Source organism: Mobula hypostoma, chromosome 27, assembly GCF_963921235.1.
Source record: "Mobula hypostoma chromosome 27, sMobHyp1.1, whole genome shotgun sequence".
NCBI classification, from domain to species: Eukaryota; Metazoa; Chordata; class Chondrichthyes; order Myliobatiformes; family Myliobatidae; genus Mobula; species Mobula hypostoma.
This window is the reverse complement of record NC_086123.1, coordinates 21,619,908-21,644,427: the sequence shown is the minus strand read 5'-3', so window position 1 is coordinate 21,644,427 and position 24,520 is coordinate 21,619,908. Positions and strand designations below refer to the sequence as shown.

Below are 24,520 nucleotides of genomic sequence, written 5' to 3'. Positions count from 1 at the left end.
GAGGAGGTTAAAATATGATATGATTGAGGCATAAAGTTGAATATTGATAGGGTGGACCGCAGCAAATTTTTCCACTATGTTAGAGATAGATACATCTGGAGAACATGACAGGCAAGAGATTTAGAGGAGATGTGAGGGGGAGACCCTCTTAACCCTGAGAGTGGCAAATACCTGGAGTGCACTGAGAGTGGTTGAAACTGAGCCACTAACATCACTTAAGTCTGTAGATGAGCATTGAATTGTGTAGGCATAGAAGCTATAGATCACATGCTGGGCGATGGGATTAATATAGAAGGGCGGCCATGGCAAGTGTACCTGAATTTCTCCATTCTGCACTATTCTATAATTCTATGATTGTCATCGAGTTTCACTTTTCTTCCAACCTCTGAAAAACATCTGGGAGGTGCATGATTGCAGCAAGGATTACCCCTACTTTCAATCAATCGACCTGTGATCTCACATCAGGATCAGATTTATCAACACTGGCATATGTTGTGAAATTTGTTGTCTTGTGGCAGCAGTGTAGATGTAATTATAAGTTACAATGAATAAATAAATATATAGTGCAAAGAGGAATAGCAAGGCGGTGTTCATGGACCATTCAGAAGTCTGACAGCAGAGGAGAAAAAGCTGTTCCTAAAACGTTGAATGTGATGTGGGTCTATAAGCTCCTGTACCTTCCCCCAGTGGTAGTAATGAGAAGAGGGTGGTGGGGATCCTTAATGATGCATGCAGTCTTCTTGAGGCACGGCCTTTGGAAGATGTCCTTGATGGCTTGGGAGTGGGGCTTGAAGCTTATGCGTGTGATGGAGCTGACTGAGTCAAGAACCCTCTGCAGCCTCTTTGAATCCTCTAAATTGGAGCTGTACAACAGGCGGTGATGCAACCAGTCAGAATGCTCTCCACTCCCCTTCTGTAGAAATTTCCTAGTGTCTTTGGTGACATTCTAAATCTCAAACTCCCTATGAAGTATAGTCACGTGATTGCATGGGCTGCCTTGGTTTCTGCTTGCCTTGGAGAACTTGGAGATGAGGCCAAAACCTGTATCTTTTCATTTAAAAGTATATTTCAAAGTCAAGTTTATTGTTGTATGCACATGTGCAATGAAGAACTTGAAGCAACATTGCAGGCACATAGCATCTATGATCTGTGAGCACTCACTATTCGATGTGCTATCTCCACAATATCTTTGAATCCTCTTTGCAAATGACCTTATTCTCATGGATGAAAATTACAAATGTAAATGTCAATTCTTAAACACTTGCACTGTTTTTATTATATTGAATAGAAACTTCCTCTTGTCCATCAGGTTTATCACTTAAATGAGGTGAATCATCTATCATATAATTACAAACAGGATATTTTCGTTTCCACATTTAGTCTGCAAATTTCTAAATGATCCTGTCATTTTTTCAGTAGAATTATCATTGTGTATACACATTGTGCCCCAATGTAACATATAATGGATAATACAATTCCTTAGACTTTAACTTAAATAGCTTAGTGCATAATTATTTAAATAAACATTTAATACCTAAATTTATACATACATGTTCCTGCTTTAATTGGTATGTCTGTGGTCTCCAGCCACGGTATCGATGCAGCTAGATAAAAAGTTACTTTAATTCCATTAGTATCTGCAGGTGATACTTTGAATTATTTCATACAGTAGGGTAATGTGTTGGCTTTTTAAAAAACAAATTATAAATTTAATTTCTGTTTCAGATGCCTTTACTGATGCTGCCATTGGCTCGAGACTAAATGGTGAGCACAAAGATAAAGATCTAGAACCATGGGATGGTGGTGATAGTACTAATGAAGATTTAGAAGCTCTGGAATCAGATGTGGTAAATATTTTTATGGTTTAATCCTCTAAAGGAAGAAAAAAAAACAAATAGCCAAATATAAGTTAAAGTATGCCATTAGGTACGTAACATTACACTGTACATTTCCTCAAAAGCAATAAAATTATACAATTGCAGCATTTAGTTTACTTGCATAGTTCTCCACTGTGATTGTTAAGCTTTTATGGGAATGAGGTGAGCTTGCAATCTTGCCTGTATCTCCTTCACAGTCACATATGATATGACATGCAGCATGATGCAGAATATTGCATATGAAAAGGGTATTTTGAAGCAAAAGATGGTTTTGTATTACCATCCAGAGAAAATATGAATCAAATGTTGTTTGATTGCAAAGCCAACTTGCATCTGGTAAAATGTTTGTTTTTTTAATAAATTGTGAAAGAATTAAATAACTGTTCCTTTGAAGTTGGAACCAAAATAATTTAATTATAATAAATAATTTTATGAAGGCTATTGAGGTATGTAGTCTTCGTTTACTAAGTAATTCAATGAAATACATGTTGGTGATGAAAGTTTAATTTTCCTTATATACAACTTACATGATAGTCTGACATCTATCATGTAAATTGTATATAAACCCAGAATGTTGATTGCTTAAGTAAAGCATATCTTGTTGGTGTGACTCCATAATCTCATTGGATATTGAGCAACCTGGTTATCTACTTTTGCTTCTACCTGGATTTAATTAATATTTTATTTTGTAACCCACAAAATTGAGAGCTGAAATTATTGTTTCAATGTACAAGTATAAATCTTGATGCAATAAAAAAAAATTACATAGCTCTTAATCAGAAGGATTGAACTATTTTATGATGATCACTGTGGCCCGGTAACAAATCTAAATGATGTTTATTAATACCTGAATTCTGGTTCTTTATAAATAGTTTCTACTTGAATAAGTTTACTACATCTCTTTTCAGTAACACTTTTAGACCAACCTTTTAAAAGTCAAAACCTGAGAATAATTTAGCCATTCAATTCAAAACATTCTGATCTATTCCTATTAGTAACAATACATAAATCTTATTTCTTGGGCAAATCAGTGTGTCATGGTGCGCTATAAACTTTCCACCTTTTTTTGCCCCTGCATCATTAGCATTTAAATATCACTGGATCATTTAAAAACAGAAAATTGATCAACTGTCATTTTAGATCAATACATACCCTCCACCACTCCCACACCATGTTTATATATCTGTAGTTAGCCTCGTCTTCAATGCTGATTAGAAAGTGCAATTTCTATCTAGGAGGTCCCTCAGGACTGAGGATGACTTGCTTTTCATAATAAAGTTCAATTTATTAATAGTTAATTTAATAGCCTAATTTATCAACATATTTTTTTTTTCTTTTTTGTTACTTTTTTCCATTTCACTGATGTTTTTATTCTTAATATTTCAAATTTATACAACTTCTGCTGTTAATTCCTGAGATACAGCTATTTTTTCTTCAGTTTTCAGATATTTTCTATATCTTTCAGCAGCTGGCAATAAATTTGACTGGGATTCTCTTTAGTGTGGGTTTATGTTTGCAGCTTTTAGCAAGAATCCCAGAAACTTCATAACTGTTAAGTTATCCAATCACAAATAAGAGAAAATCTGCAGATGCTCGAAATCCGAGCAACACACACAAAATGCTGGAGGAACTCAACAGGCCAGGCAGCATCTAAGGAAAAGAGTACAGTCGACGTTTTGGGCCAAGACCCTTTGGCAGGACTGTTAAGTTACTAAGGTATAGAAACAGCTTAGCCATTCTCAACTCAGTATTGAATTGGACAATTTCTTCTACCGCAATGTTACTCTCCATATTTAGAGAAAGCAACTTTTGGCTTTTTGCAGTAGGAAAGAGAGGCCTAGAAACTCAAAACTCATTGACACTTGGGGAAAAAGTGCTAAAAGGTTATGATGTAGAGTATCAGCCAATGTTTTGAATTGGGTTTCGTACTTCACAGGAGTGCTGTTGAAAGGCTCTGATACATTTATTTTATATATTCACTATTGCAGGGGACATGAAGGAAAGTTTAGTTAAGTACTGGGAGATGTGGGGAAAGAGAGGGTTTGGTAGTCAGTTTTGGTCTTCTGGGAATGGGAAGATGGATACTGTGAAGTTGTCAGGATGAGTGCCATGTTAAATTAGGAGTTAGACTGGGATCATTGGTAGGAAGGGTAGCAGGAAAGATTGTAGTTTAGGGTCAGGAGGTCTCCAGGGGATTGAGTCCAAATGGAAGAGTAGGACTGTATGAAGAAGAGCTCTATGCAGTAAACTGCTCTGAATTATCTGATACTTTTCCAGAATACTGAAGGTATGCACATCAGATTAATGTTGAAGTTAAAATGTCATGAAAATATTTTGCAAAATCTGTTTTAGTTTGAGACATTACTAGTTACTGGTGGTATTCTGTAGGGATCTGCACTGTTTGTGATCTGGAGTATATGACTATATTATGATATTATATATATATATATAAATAAAACTTGGATGAAACCTCCATGGATGGGTTGGTAAGTTTGCAGATGATCACAGGAAATATGTCAATTGCAGATATGGATGGAGAAACAGCGAGATGTGCAGAGAGATAGAGAGATCGGGGGGGGGGTGGTCCAAGTCCATAACTCCCTGAAAGTGACTATGCAGGTTAATGGGGTAGTAAATAAGATGTATGGCATACTTTATTAGTCACGGCATTGAGTTCAAGAATGAGAAAGTTACACTTAGTGTCTCCTAATTAAATGGCCACTGCTGTATTCCATCCAGTTCAAGATTCAATAGGTTGGGGGGGGGGGGCGCGTCACGCGATGACGTAGGATTGAGATGTGTAAGTCCAGCTCTCCCGTAAAAAATCAGCAAAGTACCGTTTAAACAAAGTAAAGTTAATAAATACTTTCCGAAAACTACTTATAAACTTCGTAAGACTACTCTACAATATGCCTCGTAAACCGCAACAGAAGAAGTCTGTTGTTGTGAAGTCGCCACGAGATGGGAAGAAAAAAGGGCCTACTGCAGCGATGGAGCCTTGGATTCAGGTTGGATCTCCTTCAGAGGAGACGCATTTTATCTCTGGCGTAGAAGAACGGGGAGCAATGGCGGCGGTAGCAGTCTCTCGGAAGAAGATGCCGGAATTGCGCATGCGCAAATTGACACAATTTAAACTACAAGAACGGCCGGCCACTGCAACTGAAAGTGACTCAGAGTCAGAATTGGATATCGCAGAGAATACAGATGAAGAAGAGGAGGAAGAACTGGAAGAGACTGGAAGTAAAGGAGACGATGGAGACATAAGAGAGGCTTTATTGCAGTTAACGGCTAAATTAAGAACAGAGCTTAGAGACGTGAAGATGTGCTATGATAAAGCTATGAAAAGACAGGATAAAGTGGATAAGCAACTTCAGAAGATGGAAAGAACAATCGAGCATATTAACGATAGAGTGGAAAAAACAGAAAATAATGTGCTCGTCTGGAACACGGAAAGAAATCGACTCTTGGAGAAAGTGGACGTGTTGGAAAATTTTAGTAGACGTAATAATATTAAAATTGTTGGTCTTAAAGAAGGTATAGAGGGAGATAATCCAATAGAATTTTTTCAAAGATGGATCCGGAAAACCTTGCAAATGAAGGAGGAAGACCGAACAATTGAAATTGAGCGGGTACATAGAGCTCTAAGACCAAAACCACAAGATGACCAATATCCACGATCAATTTTAATAAAATTCTTAAGATTTCAAGACAAAGAAAGGATTCTACAGGCTGCCGCCCAAGCTGCCAAGAAGAGAAAAGGGCCACTGATGATAGAAGGGAAGAAAATTTTTTTCTACCCTGACATAAGTTATGAACTTTTGAAAAGAAGGAAGAAGTTTAATCCAGTGAAAAAAGCCCTATGGGATCATGGTTATCAATTTATATTGCGTTATCCTGCAACCTTGAAGATTTTCTTGCCTGGTGGAAAAAAAAAGATTTTTTGACGATTACCGGAAAGCGGAGGAGTTTGTGCGAGATTCTTGGAATATCACCAGATACAAGAACAAACTTAGGGGAGCGAGATGGATTGAAGATGAAGACTGGATCAAGGATTAGGCCTGTTGAATTTTTAGGCGGATGAATATATAAATATATTATTAATTATATGAGGGAGGGGAAGAAAGGTTAAAATTTGAGGAATGTTAGCTGGGAATAATAACATTAATTTTTTTCTATATTATATATAATTTTTTGTTAGGGGGGGAAGCTGGAAGAAACGCTGTCCAATCGCTACGTTATTCATGTGTGCAAGCGTGGCAATAGCCACGACCAGCACAATGGAGGGGGGTAGTGTTGTGTATCTTTTCATTCACAACATTAGTGGGGGGGTATTTTGTGTTTTTTTTTGTATCTTATCTTATCTTTTTTTTCTTTTTGCCTGGATGATTGGGAGGGAAACACATAGCAACATGGTGAAGTTCAAAGAGATTCCCTAGGGTACTGTGAGAGTTGAGAAGCTAAGTAATGTTTTAGATTTTAAGAGATAAATATGTAACATTTTTGAATATTTGGAGCCCTTATTTATAGCTCCGATGATGAAGATCTTGGTTCCTTGGGGGAAAGTAACAAATATATATTAAATTTATTTTTATCCCGTGGAGCATGTGCAAACCTTCCAATATTCAGGCGGTTCCTTTTTTTTTCTTTTTTTCTTTTCTTTTTAGGTAGGAGTATATATCGGGGGGGAGGGTTAAGGGGAGGGGGGAGGGTAGATTTTTTTTTCTCATGTATCACTTGAAAACTCAATAAAAACTATATATTAAGATTCAATAGGTTGAGCCCTAGGAAAAAGTCTCTGGCTATCCACTCAATCTGTGCCTCTTATCTTGTACACCTCTATCAAGTTGTCTTTCATCCTTCTTCATTCCAAAGGGAAAAGCCCTAGCTCGCTCAACCTATCCCCATAAGACAATCCCTATCGTATAGGCAGAACTCTGGTAAATCTTTGCACCTTCTCTAAAGCATCTACATCCTTCCTATAATGAGGTGACCAGAACTTAATACAATATTCCAAGTGTGGTCTAATCAGGATTTTATATACTCAGCCGCTGGGTACTAGATACCTCCTGAGCATATGTCCGTGGTCCTGGGCTGCTGAGGCCCATTCACTTCAAGGTTCAACATTGTTGTGTGGTCAGACATCCTCCTTTTCACACCACTGTTGTTATGCATACTGTCGCATTCCTGTCAGCTTGAACCAGTCTGGCCATTCTCCTCTGAGTTCTCTCATTAATAAGTATCTTCACCTACTGAACTGCTGCTCACTGGATGTTCTTTGTTTTTTACACTATTCGCTGTAAACTCTAGAGACTGTTGTGATCAGGAGATCAGCAGTTTCTGAGATACTCAAACCACCCCAACCGGCGCCAACAGTCTTTCCACAGTCATTGCCACTTAAGTCACATTTCTTTCCCATTCTGATGTTTGGTCAGAACAAATGAACCCCTTGGCCATGCCTGTATGAGTTGCTGCCACATGATAGGCTGATTAAATATTTGGATTAATGAGCAGGCATACCTAATCAAGTAGCTATTGAGTGAATGTTGCAATTTTATAAAAATTTTGTCAGGCCACTTCTGGGGAGGGTTCAGAATAGGTTTACCAGGATGCTACCGGGATTAGAGGGCATGTACTATAAGGAGAGGTTGGACAAACTTGGGATGTTTTCTCTGGAGTGGCAGAGGCTGAAGAGAGACCTGTTAGAAGTTTGTAAGATAGTGAGAAGCACAGATAGTACTTTCCCCCCAGAGTCACAGTGTTTACTAAAACTCATGCATTTCAGGAGATGAGAGGTAAGTTTCTTCCCCCACTCGGTGTTGGTTGCCTGGAATGAGCTGCCAGGACTGATAGTAGAAACAAATATAATCAAAGCTTTAGAAAGCCTCTTAGATAGGCACATAAATATGCAGAGAATGGAGGGATATGGCCATTGCCTAAACAGAAGGGATTAATTAGGTGTTTAATTTGACATGGTCTGTTCCCATCCTGTTCTGTTCTATGTTCCGCAGTTCATATAAAATAATCTGTTTTTGTGGCTGGGCTGTGACTATGATTTAGTCTTGACATTTAATAACTTGCACATCTCAACAAAGCATGACATTTGAAGAGTATTTTATCTAAATAGCTCATTGGTTATTTTACTAATTTTTTGGAGAAGACATGAAAAGGCTTGCACCTTTTAAGGTTCACTAATTTACACAATTTGTTGCAAGTGTTTATACTCTAGAAGTTGTCCATTTCATAGCATAAAGCTGACAATTTCGCTATGACATCCACAACATTGCAATGGTACATTGATGCAGCAGAAAATGTGCCGATGACCTGATTTGATGTTGATCTTGAGTACTGTGTATGCACATTTTCCCTGTGACTGCATGTGTTTTGCTGAATACTGTAGCTTTCTTCCATGTCCTAATGAAGTATTGGTAGCTAAATTACTGCTGTAAATTGTCCTAGATCTTAGTAAATGTTGGTGGCATGAAAATCTGGGGGAATTAATTGAAGGGCATGCAACAGAAAATGGACTCTAGGGAAATTAGTGGAAAAATGGAACTGACCAGATTTATTATTAGAGTATGTACATAGAACCCTGAGATTCTTTTTCCTGCGGGCACACTCAACAAATATAAAGAATAGTAACTGTAAACAGGATCAATGAAAGAGCAAGTGCATAGAAGACAACAAACTGTGCAAATGCAAATATAAATAAATAGCAATAAATAACGAGAGCGTGAAGTAACAAGATAGAGTCCACCAAGTAAGATCACTGGTTGTGGGACCATCTTAGTAGATGAGTGTAGTTATCCTCTTTTGTTCAAGAGCCTGATGGTTAAAGGGTAGTAACTGTTCTTGAACCTGGTGCTGAGAGTCCTGAGACTCTTGTACCTTCTATCTGATGGCAGTAGCACGAAAAAAGTGGTGAGGATCTTTGATGATGGATGGTGATTTCCTACGACAGCTGAGAGCAGATGTAGACCTAATGGACTGAGTGACCTGTTCCTCTATAATATGAAGATACCATAAGTATTGACATTAGTAATTGAGCATAATTTAACATTCAGTCACCTTAGTGCTACATTTTCTTTTGTAGCTATTCTATTCAATGGGATTAACAGAGTGGCAAACTTATTGTTTTATGGTGATCAGATTGAGTTTCAGTAGTTATCATGAAAGCAAATAAATTGATTAGCATTTAGTTAATAATTATTTTAAGAAATGCCTTTGTCAGTTGTAATTGAAAATTTAAGTCTGTTGGTAGATTTAAAAATAGGATTTTTTAACAGAAATGTCTTTTTTTTTGTTCTCAGTCTAATGGTTGGGATCCTAATGACATGTTTAGATTTAACGAGGAAACCTATGGAGTAAGATCAACCTATGACAGCAGTTTGTCTTCATATACGTGAGTACACAAATTTTAATAAACCTAAATTTTTGTCTAAGCTGTAATGTTTGTAAGGCCTTCTATTCATATTAATTGTTATCAAATTGTTTTCAAATGTTTTTGGAAAATTGGCAGTAAATTTATATTTTTTAATAATGCCTGTGTTATCTTCTAAGAGTTGAACCAAAATAGTACATTTGTTCCTTTGTTTCTTTATTGCTTAGCCTTTTTTTATTTATACCAAAGGTAGTGCCTTTGTACAGGGATGCTCAAAGCTTTATTGCAACTTAAAGTGATGGAAGTTACTTCCTTTGGATTTTTTGCCATGTTAGACTGCTGTGTTTTAAAGTACAAACTTACTTTGTCTCATTGCCAAATAAAATTTTGTAATAAATTGAAAATAGTCCTGTAGCAGGTTATCATCTAAATGGAAATAGATTGTATGAAATACAGGGTGATTCAAGCTGCAAGAGAGTTACTGGCATTTGGCCTTTATTCCAAAGGCACTGAACTTAGAAATGGGGGTTCTTTCTGTAACAATTGTACCGAATGTTGTGAGACCACATTTGATATATTGGGCACAGTTTTAGTCCCTTTGTTCACAAAAGAATACAGCAGCATTGGAGGCATTCCAAAGGAAATTAGCGTGGTGAATCCATAGGATGACAGAATTGACCTATCAAGGGAAGCTGAATGGTTTAGATCTGTGTTCCTTAGTTTGGACTAAATGAATATGACAGGAGAGATTGCTGAAATGTTTTTAATAGTGGGAGACACTCAAATGAGAGACAAGGTTTCAAGGTGTTAAGGGGTCAGTCATTTTAAAACAGATCATAGAAATTTCTTCTTGCAAGAAGAAGTGAATCTCTGGAATTCTTTGCTCCAGAGAGTCGTAAAGGTTAGCTCAAACATTCAAAGTACATATATGTCACGATATACAACCCTGAGATTCATTTTCTTGTGGGCATACTCAATAAATCCAACAATCACAGTAGAATCAGTGAAAGACCACACCAAAAGAGTGGACAACAAACTATGCAAATACAAGAAGAAAGAAAAAAATTGAAAAAAATATATTGAGAATATGAGATGAAGAGTCCTTAAAAGTTAGTCCACAGGTTCAGTGAAGGGGCAAGTGAAATTGAGTAAAGTTATCCTCTCTGGTTCAAGAGCCTGACGGTTGAGGGGCAATAACTGTTCCTGAACCTGGTGGTATGAATCCTGAGGTTCCTGTTCCTCCTTCCTGATGGCAGCAGTGAGAAGAGAGCGTGGCCTGGGTGGTGCTCTCTGGGTGATTCTATCTCTTTAGAAGTGGAGATACATAATTTTATTTGAAAGTTAAGGGGACTGAGGGCTGCAGGGAATTGGTGCAAGTGAGAAGTTGAAGTCTGCTTTAAACCGGCTAATGTCATATTTGATGGCAGGGCAGGCTTGAAGGGCCAGGTACCCTGATTCTGCTCCTATTGTTTGTTTTGTTTACAGATTTTTTTCAACATTCCTTAACACTTATGCTCTGAGGAATGTACTTTCATCTAACATTTCTCCTGTTGTTTCTTACAGGGTACCATTGGAAAGGGATAATTCTGAAGAATTTTTACGGCGGGAAGCTAGAGCAGCTCAACTTGCTGAAGAAATTGAATCAAGTGCCCAGTATAAGGCAAGAGCTGCATTAGAAAATGATGAAAGGACAGAAGAGGAGAAATATACAGCTGTCCAAAGATCTTCCAATGAACGCGAGAGCCATGGTGCCAACTCTAGGTATTGTCAAGTTCAAAACCAGAATATCTGTATTGTACAACCTCAGTTGCAAAAAATTGGAATCAATACCAATTGTGTGTGCGCGCGCGCATCAGCATGCATGCATGGCCGCACAGATTGTTTTGTGTTGATTGAGGGGAAATGCTATAAATGGCTAGGAATCACTTCTATTCTGCTTTTTAGGGCAGTGCTATAACAGGTTTAACCTCCGCTTGAGATCATAGGCAACGCATTGCTTTATCATCTCATTGAAAATTTGATGTTTTATAGTTAAGCCTTTTGACACAACATATATGGAAAGACTTTTTTCCTCGAGTAGGGAAAATAAATTACTGGACACAGGAAAGTTGATGAAGGCAAGGCAGTGGATGTTGTCTACATGGACTTTAACAGGATCTTTGACAAAGTCCCGCATGGGATGTTGGTCAAGAAGGCTCAGTCACTTGACATTCAAGATTAGCTAGTAAAATTGGATTAAACATTGGCTTCAAGGAAGAAGATTGAGAATGGTAGTAGATTGTTGCCTGTCTGACTGGGGGCCTGTGACTGGTGATCAGTGATCTGGATGATAATGTGGTAAAATGGATCAGCAGGTTTGCAGAAGACATCAGGATTGTGGGTGTAGTGGACAGCAAGGAAGACTATCAAAGCTTGCGGCAGGATCTGGACCAGCTGGTGAAATGGGCTGAAAGATGGCAGATGGAATTTAATGCAGGCAAGTGTGAGGTGTTGTACTTTGGTAGGACCAACCAGGGTAGGTCTGACATGATCATTAGTAGGGCACTGAAGAGTGGGGTAGAGCAGAGGGATTCATCATTCCTTTAAAGTGGTGTCATAGGGTTGTAAAGAAAGCTTTTGGCATATAAATCATTGTATTCAGTTCAGGAGCTAGGATATGATGTTGAAATTGTATAAGGCATTGGTGAGGCCTAATTTGGAGTATTGTCACCTAAAGATGTAATTAAGATTGAAGGAGTGCACAGAAAATTTACAAGGATATTGCTAGGTCTTGAGGACATGAGTTATAGGGAAAGGTTGAATAGGTTAGGACTTTATTCTCTGGAGCGTAAGAGATTGAGGGGAAATTTGATTGAGGTATATAAATTGAGGGGTACAGATAGGGTAATTGCAAGCAGGCCCTTTCCACTGAGGTTGGGTGAGACTACAACCAGAGGTCATGGTTAAGGATAAAAGATGAAATGTTTAAGGGGAACATGGGGGGGGGGCGGGGATCTTCACTCAGAGGGTGTTAAGTATGGAATGAGCTGCCACTGCAAGTGGTAGATGCAGGTTCAATTTCAATGTTTAAGAGAATTTTTGATTGGTAAATGGATGGGAGGGATATGGAGGGCTATGGTCTGGGTGCAGGTCAATGGGACTAGACAGGTTAATGGTTTGACACATACTAGCTGGGCCGAAAGCCCTGCTTCTGTGCTGTAGTGTTCTATGTCTAATTAATTGAGGAGAGAAAGTTTGATTGGATTACAAAATGTTTTGGCCACAGAATGGTTGAAAATTGGATAAATACTTTGTTTGGAAGGATAATAAATGGTTATGAGTATTGCATTAGTGTTGGATTGTTAGCTTTGGCATAGTCATTATGTCATTAATGTTTCTGTTACTGTAAGCTTTTATAGTTTTAGAAAATTGAATCTTTATGTGAAGAGAGAATTATCAAGGATATGGAGAATCAGCAGGGAATTGGGGTTTGAATTGGTAGTTCAGAGCAGGCAGTGCTATTAAGGATAAATGGTCTTCCTATGATTTTCTACTGTTAGGTTAGTACTTATAATTTATTTAATTGAAAACCTATCCAAAAATTTTTTTTAATGGGGATTTCTTTTAATACAAGAAACTGACAATCATTATAAGGTTTATTTTTCTCTGCAAAATTCAGTTGTTTTTAACAAACAAAATAGCAGTTCCATTTAACGTGAGAATCAGAGTTAGATTTATCATCACCAGCATGTGACGTGAGATTAGTCAATTTAGCAGCAGCATTTCAATGCAATACATAATCCAGCAGAGAGAAAAAAAAACAATAACAAATAAAGTAAAACAATAATAAATAAACAAGTAAATCAATGGCATATATTGAATACATTTTTAAAGTGCAAAAACAGAAATGCTGTATATAATGAAAAAAAGTGAGGTAGTATCCAAAGCTTCAATGTCCATTTAGGAATCGGATGGCAGAGGGGAAGAAGCTGTTCCTGAATCAGGCTTCTTTACCTCCTTCCTGATGGTAACAGTTAGAAAAGGGCATGCCCTGAGTGCTGGACATCCTTAATAATGGATGCTGCCTTTCTGAGCATTATAAATGTAAGAAATATCTTGCAATACTGTTGTAATGTTTGATGGTGCAGCAATTAAATAAATTTTATTTGGTTTCTGAGCAATAGGTTTGAGTAGGGTAGCCATCCAAGATTGTGATTGTTCTTTAGTGATCCTTGTTGAAAATGTAAATTTGTAAACATCAGGTTAGAACATGTTTCCAGTCATGCCATCCATTGATCTGGTTCACATCTCCATAATGGAGATTAGGGTATTTGATTCCTATAGGAACAATGGTTCAATTTGTGTTGCCTGTTTATGATATTATTATATTTGTTAATTTGATCCAAAGTTAAAATGCACTCTATTTCTCCTTCCCTTCTCCCCTGCCCTACTCCACCACGCTTCCTTCTACTAGAGAAAATAAATATATTCCACCAGGGCAAAGGAATAGGGATGGAATGTCATGGGGAAGTACACGACAGCACTCACCAAGAATCGGGCAGACTGGTTCAGGTCCACCACCTTCTCGGGCTGGATCTCATACATCAGATTACAGCCCTAATTCTGGAACAGACCAAAGAGTTGTGAATGGAGGCAAGTATTCATATTCTATATAAGAAGACGACAATAATATGTATAAACATTGCAAATGCGGTCGATAAGACCTACAATGTTAGTAATCAGGCAGCAAGTTCATTGGTGGGTTCTAACAATTATCTGTGTTCTTTTAACCAACTCACACAAAATGCTGGTGGAACGCAGCAGGCCAGGCAGTATCTATAGGAAGAAGTACGGTCGATGTTTTGGGTTGAGACCTTTCGTCGGGACTAACAGAAAAAAGAGATAGAGATTTGAAAGGGGGAGGGGGAGACCCAAAGTGATAGGAGAAGACAGGAGGGGGAGGGATGAAGCCAAGAACTGGGAAGTTGATTGGCAAAAGGGATAAGGCTGGAGAAGGGGGAGTATCATTGAACGGAAGGCCTTGGCAGAAAGAAAGGGGGAGGGGATCACCAGAAGAAGATGGAGAACAGGCAAGGAGTAATTGTGAGAGGGAAAGAGAGAGAGAAAAAAAATTAGGGATGAGGTAAGAAGGGGAGGAGGGGCATTAATGGAAGTTAGAGAAGTCAATATTCACGCCATCAGGTTGGAGGCTACCCAGACGGAATATAAGGTGTTGTTCCTCCAACCTGAGTGTGGCTTCCTCTCGACAGTAGAGGAGGCCATGGATTGACATATCGGAATGGGAATGGGACGTGGAATTAAAATGTGTGGCCACTGGGAGATATTGCTTCCTCTAGCAGACAGAGCGTAGGTGTTCAGCGAAGCGGTCTCCCAGTCTGCGTCGGGTCTCACTAATATATAGAAGGCCACACCGGGAGCACTGGACACAGTATATCACACCAGCAGACTCACAGGTGAAGTGTCATGTCACCTGGAAGGACTGTCTGGGGCCCTGAATGGTGGTGAGGGAGGAAGTGTAAGGGCATGTGTAGCACTTGTTCCACTTACCAGGGTAAGTGCCAGGAGGGAGAACGGTGGGAAGGAGTGGGGGGGAACGAATGGACAAGGGAGTCGCATAGGGAGTGATCCCTGTGGAAAGCGGGGTGGGGGGGGATGGAAAGATGTGCTTGGTGGGATCCTGTTGGAGATGGCGCAAGTTACTGAGAATTACATGTTGGACGCAGAGGCTGGTGGGGTGGTAGGTGAGGACAAGAGGAACCCTATCCCTAGTGGCGGGAGGATGGGGTGAGAGCAGATGTACGTGAAATGAGAGAGATGTGTTTGAGAGCAGAGTTGATGGTGGAGGAAGGGAAGCCCCTTTCTTTAAAAAAGGAAGACATCTCCTTTGTCCTCTGTTCTTTTATTTTGTGTAATGTAGTATTAGTGAAATTTTGGTATTAAATCCATATTGATAGATCATAGGCATTTAATTTTTTTGACAATTGTACATGGTTAAAAATGGTTTATTTGAATAGAAAAGGCTTATTTTTCATTAATGGCCTCAGAATAATACTTTTCATTGGTTGACATACAGTAAGTAGATTGACAAGCATCCCCGTGAGGTGGAAAGTGTTGGCATTGTAGAATGCAAAGCTTTTAGCTAGCTATTTATAAGTATCCAAGTACTACTTGATGTTCAGTTTTTGTTTAAAGATGTTGAATTTATTTACTCGTTTGCAGTTGAAAACTCTCCAATTTTTATTTGATTGTTTTTGTTGTAATATTAGTGAGGTCTCTGTCAGTCAGGGTCAACCATGGATGTTATGTCCCAGCTGTCTAGATGTGCAAGCCTGGGCAGTACGATATGGAGAGCAAGCTCCCCCTCTCCACGCTTCTGATGAACCCAAGGGAATAGCCGAGACCAATACAGTTTGGTATCAGTGGCATCGCATGAGTTGCCAGTCAGCGTTGAACTTAACGTAGGACTGTCTTCAAGGACTCTTGCTCCGGATTTTTCCCTCTGGTTTACTCCCATATCCTTCCTCATGAGGGGGTATAGCAGCAAGGCAGTGGAGGTTTTAGATCAAAGTTTTCCTTCTCCAGGATGAGCTCCCAACCAGGGCTGATGGGCCCTATCTGCCCAAAGTGACTGGTTTTAAGGTGCCAGTAATCTGCCCTTGCCCCTTCTTCTGTCAGTAGAAACTGTTCTGTCGAGCTTAGTAGCTAAGCCACACGTGACTTGGGAGCTGGACTTGGTTATCTGAGGCTATTTGAGGCGACGTCATTGGGAGTATTTAATAGGTAGTGGGAGTTTGTCCCCATTATCACCCCTGGCTATAACAACCTTAAGGAACCAATAATATTCATGCTACCCTGATCTATGCAATATTACTTGCCCTGATACTAATACTTTTATAAATAGATTCTTCCCTCCCCTTCCTCCCCTTCTGTAAAACTTGTCTTCAAATCTGCTTCAAGTTATAAGTCACAGGAATCTGTTTTACTATAAATGCAGACATAAGATCCTCTGTTGTAATATGCTGTGAATATGTCATAATAAATATCTGGGTTATTAAGCATTCCATCTGCGCCAGTGCCTTGGAATTGAAGTTATTACCTAACAGGCTTGGTAGATCTGAATAATCTTGATTTTGGCTGCACAGCTTCTTCAGTATGAGGGCATGGTGTTTCTCAGAAGTGGGATTTGGAGCTTGGAGTTGATTGTCTTCTCCATCCAGTGTCCTTCCTCAGCATGGAGTTGCTGGATTTCAAAATGGCGTGTACCTTAATAGACCAGATGGTACCATGCTTTTGGTGGCTAGCAGCATGTTCTTCCTAGCCATTAGTATTGATACTTCCCAGCAGGAGAGCAATCTTGAGTGTAACTTTGTATAACTGAATCACAAGTGCAGGTTCATTTTTTTTCTAATAAAATTTAGTTATAACTAGACTTGAATTTCTCAGGAATTGCTTGGGAAATGTCATTAACATTGTAGATAACAAGAATAGTTCTTCAAGCAGTTACATATTGAAATTTCTAAATATTTGACTATAAAGAAATTTTAAAAAAGATAGTGGATTTATTATCTCCCTCATTTAGTGTTTGTGATAACTTAGCTTCTGTATTTTAAAATGCTGCATATATTGAGGGAGTATAATTTTAAGGTTAGGGTTTAATTGAAATGAACACCATTGGATTTGTTTTAACAGTATGCATACTGATCGATGTTCTATATGAGTGAGGAGTAGGAGCAAGCTGTCCAGACCCTCAAACAATAATAATTCATTGTCTTTTCCTGGATGGCTGGTCAAAGTAGTTCAAAATACTCATGACTGGGGAATTTAATTTGCCATTCAGACCAAAAGGATATAAATATGAAAGCAGAACATAGCAAGAATAGGCTTTCAGCAGTTCAGTATGATTATAGATGTACATCTGTCTTCCCCTTTCTCTATATTCCATTGACACCTTTCACATTTAGAAATGTATCTGTCTTAAATATATTCAACAATCCTTTGGCTTTTACAGTCACCTCTAGCAGTAAATTCCACAGGTTCACCACTGTCTGAGTTAAGAAGCTTTTCCTCGCCTTAGACCCAAATCTCTTGTCATGCGGCTTGTGACTATGATCTATTATTCCAGCCTCTTCAGTTAGGGAAAATATCATTCCTGCATTCATTGGCTAGCCCTGTCAGAATTTTCTGAACTTACAATTAAATTTCCTTGCATTTTAAAAAATTCTCGTCAAACTAATCCTTCCTCATTCAATGGTCCTATCATCAGGCCCTGAGAGATGGGTGCAGAATTAGGCCATTCGTCCTTTGAGTCTGTACTGCCATGTCATCATGGCTGATCCATTTTCCCTCTCAACCCCATTCTCCTGTCTTCTTCCAATAGCTTTTCATGCCCTAACTAATCGAGCCTATCAACAACCGCCTTAAATACGCCCAGTGACCTGGCATGTACACCTGCCTGTGGCATTGAACTCCATATATTTACCATCCTCTGGCTAAAGAGATTCTCCCTCATCTCCATTCTAAATGGATGTCCCTCTATACTGGAAGCTATAATTGGCTGGAAGCTATAACTGGTCCTAGAAACCTTCACTATAGGAAATATCCTCTTCACATCCACTCGATATCTAGACCTTTCAATGAAATCCACCCTCATTCTTCTAAATTCCAGCAAGTGTAGGCTCAGAGCTATTAAACAATCTTTATATAATACCTTGTTCATTCTTGGAATCATTCGCATAAACCTCCTCTAATGTCAGCTCATCCCTTCCTAGATAAGGGGCCCAAAACTGCTCACAATACTCCAAGTGTGGTTTGACAAATGCCTTACAAAACCTCAACATTGCATCCTTGCTTTAATATTCTAGGTCTCTCGAAATGAATGCTAACATTGCATTTGCCTTCCTCATCAACAGCTCAACCTGCTGGTTAACATTTAGGGAATCCTGCATGAGGGTTCCCAAGTCTCTTTGCACTTCAGATTTTTGAATTTTTTCCCAGTTTAGAAAATGGTCTACACTTTTGTTTCTTCTACCAATGTCTATGATCATACATTTCCTGACACTGTATTCCATTTGCCACTTATTTGCCCATACTTCTAATCTGCGTAAATCTTTCTGCAGCCTCTCTGCTTCCTTAGCACTACCTCCCCCTCCACCTATCTTTGTATCATCCACAGACTTGGTCATAGAGCCATCAATTTCAACATCCAAACCATTGACATGTAACATTTAAAAAAAAGTAGTTCCAACACCAACCCCTGCAGAACACCACTAGTCACCGAGAGCCATCCAGATGGGGCTCCCTTTATTACTACTCTTTGTCTCCTTCCAATCAGCCAGTGCTCTATCCATCTTTCCAGAAATGCCATGGGCTCTTAGGAAGGTATGTTTCCTCAGGAGTGGCACCTTGTTAAAGGCCTTCTGAAAATCCCAGTACACAGATTGACTGATTCTACGTTGTCTATTATGCCTGTTATTTCCTCAAAGAATTCCAACAGATTTGTCAGGCGCGATTTTTTCCTATGGAAACCATGCTGACGTTGGCCTATGTGTCATATGTCTCCATCTATCGTGAGACCTCACCCTCAACAATCGACTCCAATATATTCCCAGCCACTGAGATCGGGATAACAAAGTAGATAATTTCATATTTATGCATGCTTTTACCAACATGCTCATTTGAAGTCATTTTGGAATCTTTGTGCACGCTCCTTGCAATTCACAGTCCCATCCACTATAGTGTCATCAATGAATATCCAAATATTGTTCATTGTCCTGCAGAAAGGTTTCAGCCCGAAACATTGACTGTACTCTTTTCCATAGATGCCGCCTGGCCTGCTGACTTTCTACTGCATTTGTGTGTATCACCTGGATTTTCAGCATCTGCAGATTTTCTTTTGCTTATGGTCTAAATATTGTTCTGTTTTTTAAATTGTTGAGGTGCAAATAATTATCCTTACTTTTCATCTCCAAAAATTCACTTGTTCGTACTGTTGCCTGTCAATTCATGTCAATATGTTGCTTCCAGTATCATGCAATTTAATTTTACAGACTAGCAGTTTGTGGCACTTTATCAAAGGCTTTCTAAAAATCATGATTCATCATCCACTGGGTTTCCATGGTCTATTCTACTGGTTACATTCTCAAGTATTACATTTTTCAACTGTCTGTTAACTCGTCCCTCTTGCCTCTAGAAAATTCCTACCTCTAACGTTAGGCTGGCTGGTCTCTAGTTTCCTATTATTTCTCTCTCCCCTTTGAAATAGAGTAGTTACATTTTCTACTGTCCAATCTGCAGGAAGTATTCTATAACATGTTGAATTCTGAAAAAGGATAACCTATATAGTCACTATTCCACAGCCACCTCCTTTTAGTTATCTGAGATGCAAATTAACTAGTCCTGGAATTTTATCAACTGTCAGAGCCATTAGATATTTTCACCAATGAGAAATATATTATTCCTATTTGTTTGCTCTTAATATTTTGTGCCGATAACTTTTAATGCAGCATTTCTGATATTTAATTCAAATTGAAATAAATGATGATGGGATACCTACCAATCTAGGCACCTTGATGCCCTGATCATTTTATTAAATGCAACACACACAAAATCTGGAGGAACTCAGCAAGTCAGGCTGCGTCTATTGAAATGAATAGATAGGTGATGTCCTAAAGAAAGGTCTCGACCTGAAATGTCAACTATCAGTTCATTTCCATAGATACTACCTGATCTGCTGAGTTCCTCCAGCATTTTGTGTGTGTTGTTTTGGATTTCCAGCATCTGCAGGATTTCTCATATTTAAAATGCAGGATTGATACTTATTTCCATTTATCTTTAATTCCATTTGTAATATATCCTAATTCAGGTATTTGGAAATTCCTAAATAAACTACATTGGTTTTTACAAAATGCTGAATATTACAATTAATTTCTGTAACATATGGTCAAGTTTTAAGTCTTGTTTGTGGGAAATATTAATGTAAATTGTCAATATATGCTATTTTGTAATTTCTGTATAATAATTTTCTGTTGCTTATTTTATCATAATTTTCCTTAGTTTTTACTTTCCTTCATATCATTTGTCCTGTCAGGTGTTCCCTGGCCATCGCCTTGCCCATCTCCTTCCTCTCGCCCACCTTCTCGCTACCCATCAGTACCCAACTCTCTTCCACTTCAGGCAGCCTCTCCTACCAGACCCCCCTCGCGGCCTTCAAGGCCTCCATCTCACCCCTCCACTCATGGTTCTCCAGCTCCTGTCTCTACTATGCCTAAACGCATTTCTTCAGAAGGTACCATAGATAGCTTTCTTTCTTCATATTTGTTTTCTTTTACTTGATTTATATTTTAACCTGTTTGAAAATTAAATATTTAATCCATCTAACTAGATGGTTGCAATGTATTGAACCTGACTTTTCTTGAAATTTATGTTTAATATTGTCATATATGAACAGCTGCATGGACCGTTTATGATGAGCTTGCATGTTTAACTGTACATGATTACACAAAAATTGACTTGGAAGAAGTAATTGATTTCCAGAAAGATACCACAAAGGTGTTGATTTGTGCTTATTAAAGTATCATTGACAGTATATATAGATTAGATTTTTGGTAGGATGGGATTAAGAAAGAAGAATAAACCTTAAGTATTATTCACAGTTAAACGTGGTAAAAGGAGAGAGAGTCTTTATGGATTGGAAATAAGCAGCACAGATACTTTCAAAAGAATCATTAAAAAATATAATTATCCATGTGGGGGGGAGTTTTTTTTTAAAGAATTTAAATGGGAAGTTTATATCATGTTTCTTGATGCAATACATTGGAGTTTAATTATGAAATGCTCTAAGTGAATTGTGTAGAATTTGACAGAGATACTTGTTCAGATTCCTATTGGCACACTCTTTATTTTTTAAGCAGGCTTATGGATATTGACTAAAACATGAAAACAAAATACAGTGGAAATAAAGTTTAAAAAGTTGGTTTGTGGAATAAGTGCAAAATATGAGAAAGTGAATTTTTGTTATTAGCCATATTGTAATTCCATAAGAATTTGAGTGATGTCAAATTTAGGACTAATACCTTCCAGTATATTACTTGATGTTTTCGTATTTAAAACTAACTCTGCGCTTAACCCTAAATGTATGGCAAGTTCACTGCATGCATTTCAAGTTGACACATTTAAATGTTGGAATTGTTTGTTGAAACAAATAACTTTCAGAAAATGGTGCTTTATTTTGAACGATGAACATCTGAAAATGGTTGATTTGCATATTTTAAAGAGAAGTGTAGCATGCAGGTATGAAGTTGTGGTATTGGAAAAACCTATGTGAACTTGTCAAACCATGTGCTTCACAGATTGCTGAGAATAAATAAAATTATAAAGTATGCACTTAGATTATTTAAATCATTAATATATTCCCTTATGTGTAAGAGGTGGTCAGTGGTATTTTCAATGGAGCAGATAGATGTGTCTGATGAATAAATTCACTCTTTTCTACACAAAATCCCTGCTATATTACAGTTTGTAATAGCAGATCCCTGTGATATAGATATTAATGATACAGGTGAATAGAGTCTAGGAGACACCATATAGAAACATAATAATCCTTCTCTGAATCAGGCAGATACTCACTGTTATTTTACATGGGAAAACAATGAGGTAGTAAAAGGCTTCTGGCATTTGTGGCATCTGAGAATGAACTATTAGTTTTGGGAGGTGGATTTCTGGCATAAGAAGCCATTTGACCAGTTACACCTATGCCAATCATAAAAGAGCCATTTAGGTTTATTCTGTCTTCCAGAACTGAATCATAATATGCAAATTGTAACAATTTTGTTTCTCACCCGGCCAAGTACTAATAAATGTGTAATGGGTTTCTGCCTCAACTCCTTTTTTAGGCAGTGAGTTCACCAATCATTGAGTGACACTTAAATAGAATAATGATTTGGTGAGCAAAGTCAGCTCAGATTTATGAAAGGAAAACTATGTTTCACCAATCAGTTGATATTGTTTGACGATGTATCTAGTAGAATATATGAGAGAAACCACTGATATATTTGGTACTAAAGAAGGCTTTTGATGAAATCCATTACAAGAAGTGTATGAAAAATCCAGAGCACTTGGAATTAGGTTTAATATACAGGAGCTCCATGGATTATGAGGTAGCTGATTAATGGAAATCTGACTTTGGTCAAGGTTTCCCATTCATTTCTAAAGATTTTCAAGCTGCAAATAAAAATATGTTTCTTTAATGATTGGATGCAGCATATATTTCGTTAGATTAACTCTGGGTGGTGTTAGGGTGAATATTCAATAAAATGAAAGATTTATAGCAAGTGTACAATGATATGATATGGATAGTTTTCAGGAAAGAAACCTTGCAGAACCTTGCAGTTATCTCTACCTTGATTTGAGAGTTAGTTAACAGATAAAAAACAAGAGCATGATATACAGTGATCTGTGAGGTACCCCCATGCCACAGTGATTGATGCTTAGTCTCAACAGTCAAGTCTGTTTCATGGATTGTGTAGGTGAAATGTAGAATTTCTAAGTTTTTAAATGATGTAAAACAAAATGTGAGTGGGAATAGTGATGAGGATGCAAAGAAGGGCGATGAGGATGCAAAGAACGCTCAAGAGGATATAGACCACAAGACAAAGCAGAAGTGGGCTATTTAGCCCATCAAGTCTGCTCTGCCATTCAATCATGGCTGGTCCTTTTCTCCCCTTCTGCAGCCCCACTCCCCTTATCCCCGTAATCTTTGATGCCGTGACCAATCACTTAGACAAGGTAAGTGAGTGAGTAACAACTTGACAAATTGAGTACAGTATGAAAAGTGTGTAGTTATCTTCTGAGGAGGAAAAACAGTGGTTGTGAGGTTTTTTTAAACTAGTGAGAGATTGGGAAATATTGATGTTCAAAGGAACTTGTGTATACATATGACTGAAAACTAAGATGCAGGTGCAGCAGACTGTTGAGAAAGTAAATGGTACTTCGTCATTTATTGTAATAGGATTTAAGTGCAAGAGTAACGATGTACGAGGGGTGATTGATAAGTTCGTGGCCTAAGGTAGGGGGAGTCCATTTTAGACAACCTAGCACATTTATTTTTCCTACATTTACACACTTAGTCCAGCGGTCGTGGAGCATACGGATCCCTTCTTTGTAGAAGTTGGCATCTTGGACCTCCAGAAAGTGGTCCACAGCAAGGATGATTAATAAGTTCGTGGCCTGAAGTAGATGAGGAAAAACTTCAAACTTTCTGCATTTTCACTCAGAGTTGAGCTGCACATGCATGTAACGAGAGCTGTATAACTCATCTCCTTCAACCTTAGGCCACGAACTTATCAATCACCCCTGCTGTGGACCACCTGGAGGTCCAAGACGCTCTCATTACATGCACGTGCAGTTCAACTCTTTGAGTGATAATGCAGAAAGTTTGAAGTTAATAACTCACCTCCTTCTATCTTAGGCCACGAACCTATCAATCACCTCTGCTGTGGACCACTTCTACAAAGAAGGGATCCATATGCTCCATGACTGCTGGACTAAGTCTGTACATGTAGGAGGGGATTATGTTGAAAAATAAATGTGCTAGGTTTTCTAAAATTGACTCCTACTTTAGGCCACGAACTCATCAATCACCACTCGTATAGCTACAACTATATTAGTCCTCAGTGATATCACGCCCCATTATGTGTAGATTTGATCTCCATTTCTAAGTAACCATGTATGTGGTGTAGATGGAGTGCAGCAAGGATTCACCTAACTTTCTGGCATTGACTAATATGTCTTGAACATGAGCAGACTCTGTTCTCTAGATGTTAGAAGAATGAGCAGTTAGATAGTCGACATATGTTTCCTTTGGCTAAAATGCCTGGAACAAAGGATCACCACCTGAAGATGAGGGAGTAGCCATTTTAGGACAGATGAAAAATATCTTTGTTCAAAATAGTAACAGATCTTTGGGAGTTTCTTCTCCTGTGGTTATTGTATTTAAAAGAGATGGATAGATATCAGGATATTAATGAATTATGGTGGATAGGGCTGGAAAATGATGCTTGAGGTAAAAGATTAGCCATGTTCTTGTTGAATGGTGGAATGAGTTGAGGGGTTGAACAGCCTTCTCTTACATTTTTTTTCCCCTATCAAATTTATCTCAATTCTACAATCTTAAATTCGTACTCTATGTACAGTGGCATGCAAATGTTTGGGCGCTCCGGTCAAAATTTCTGTTACTTTGAATAGTTAAGTGAGTAGAAGACGAACTGCT

General features: G+C 38.3%; 1 protein-coding gene across 4 annotated transcripts in view; it reads left to right on the top strand.

Moving 5' to 3' along the window:
* The window catches only part of atxn2 (ataxin 2), a 139,435-nt gene that overhangs the window by 71,914 nt on the left and 43,001 nt on the right, over window positions 1-24,520 (top strand). For 3 of the 4 annotated variants that reach the window (XM_063034633.1, XM_063034630.1, XM_063034631.1), the window contains 5 exons: window positions 1,726-1,847; window positions 9,185-9,276; window positions 10,819-11,016; window positions 13,709-13,887; window positions 20,342-20,539. In XM_063034633.1, coding sequence (XP_062890703.1) covers window positions 1,726-1,847; window positions 9,185-9,276; window positions 10,819-11,016; window positions 13,709-13,887; window positions 20,342-20,539 — 789 coding nt within the window. The remainder of the gene's footprint in view (window positions 1-1,725; window positions 1,848-9,184; window positions 9,277-10,818; window positions 11,017-13,708; window positions 13,888-20,341; window positions 20,540-24,520) is intronic. The other variant, XM_063034634.1, reaches the window with a different exon arrangement.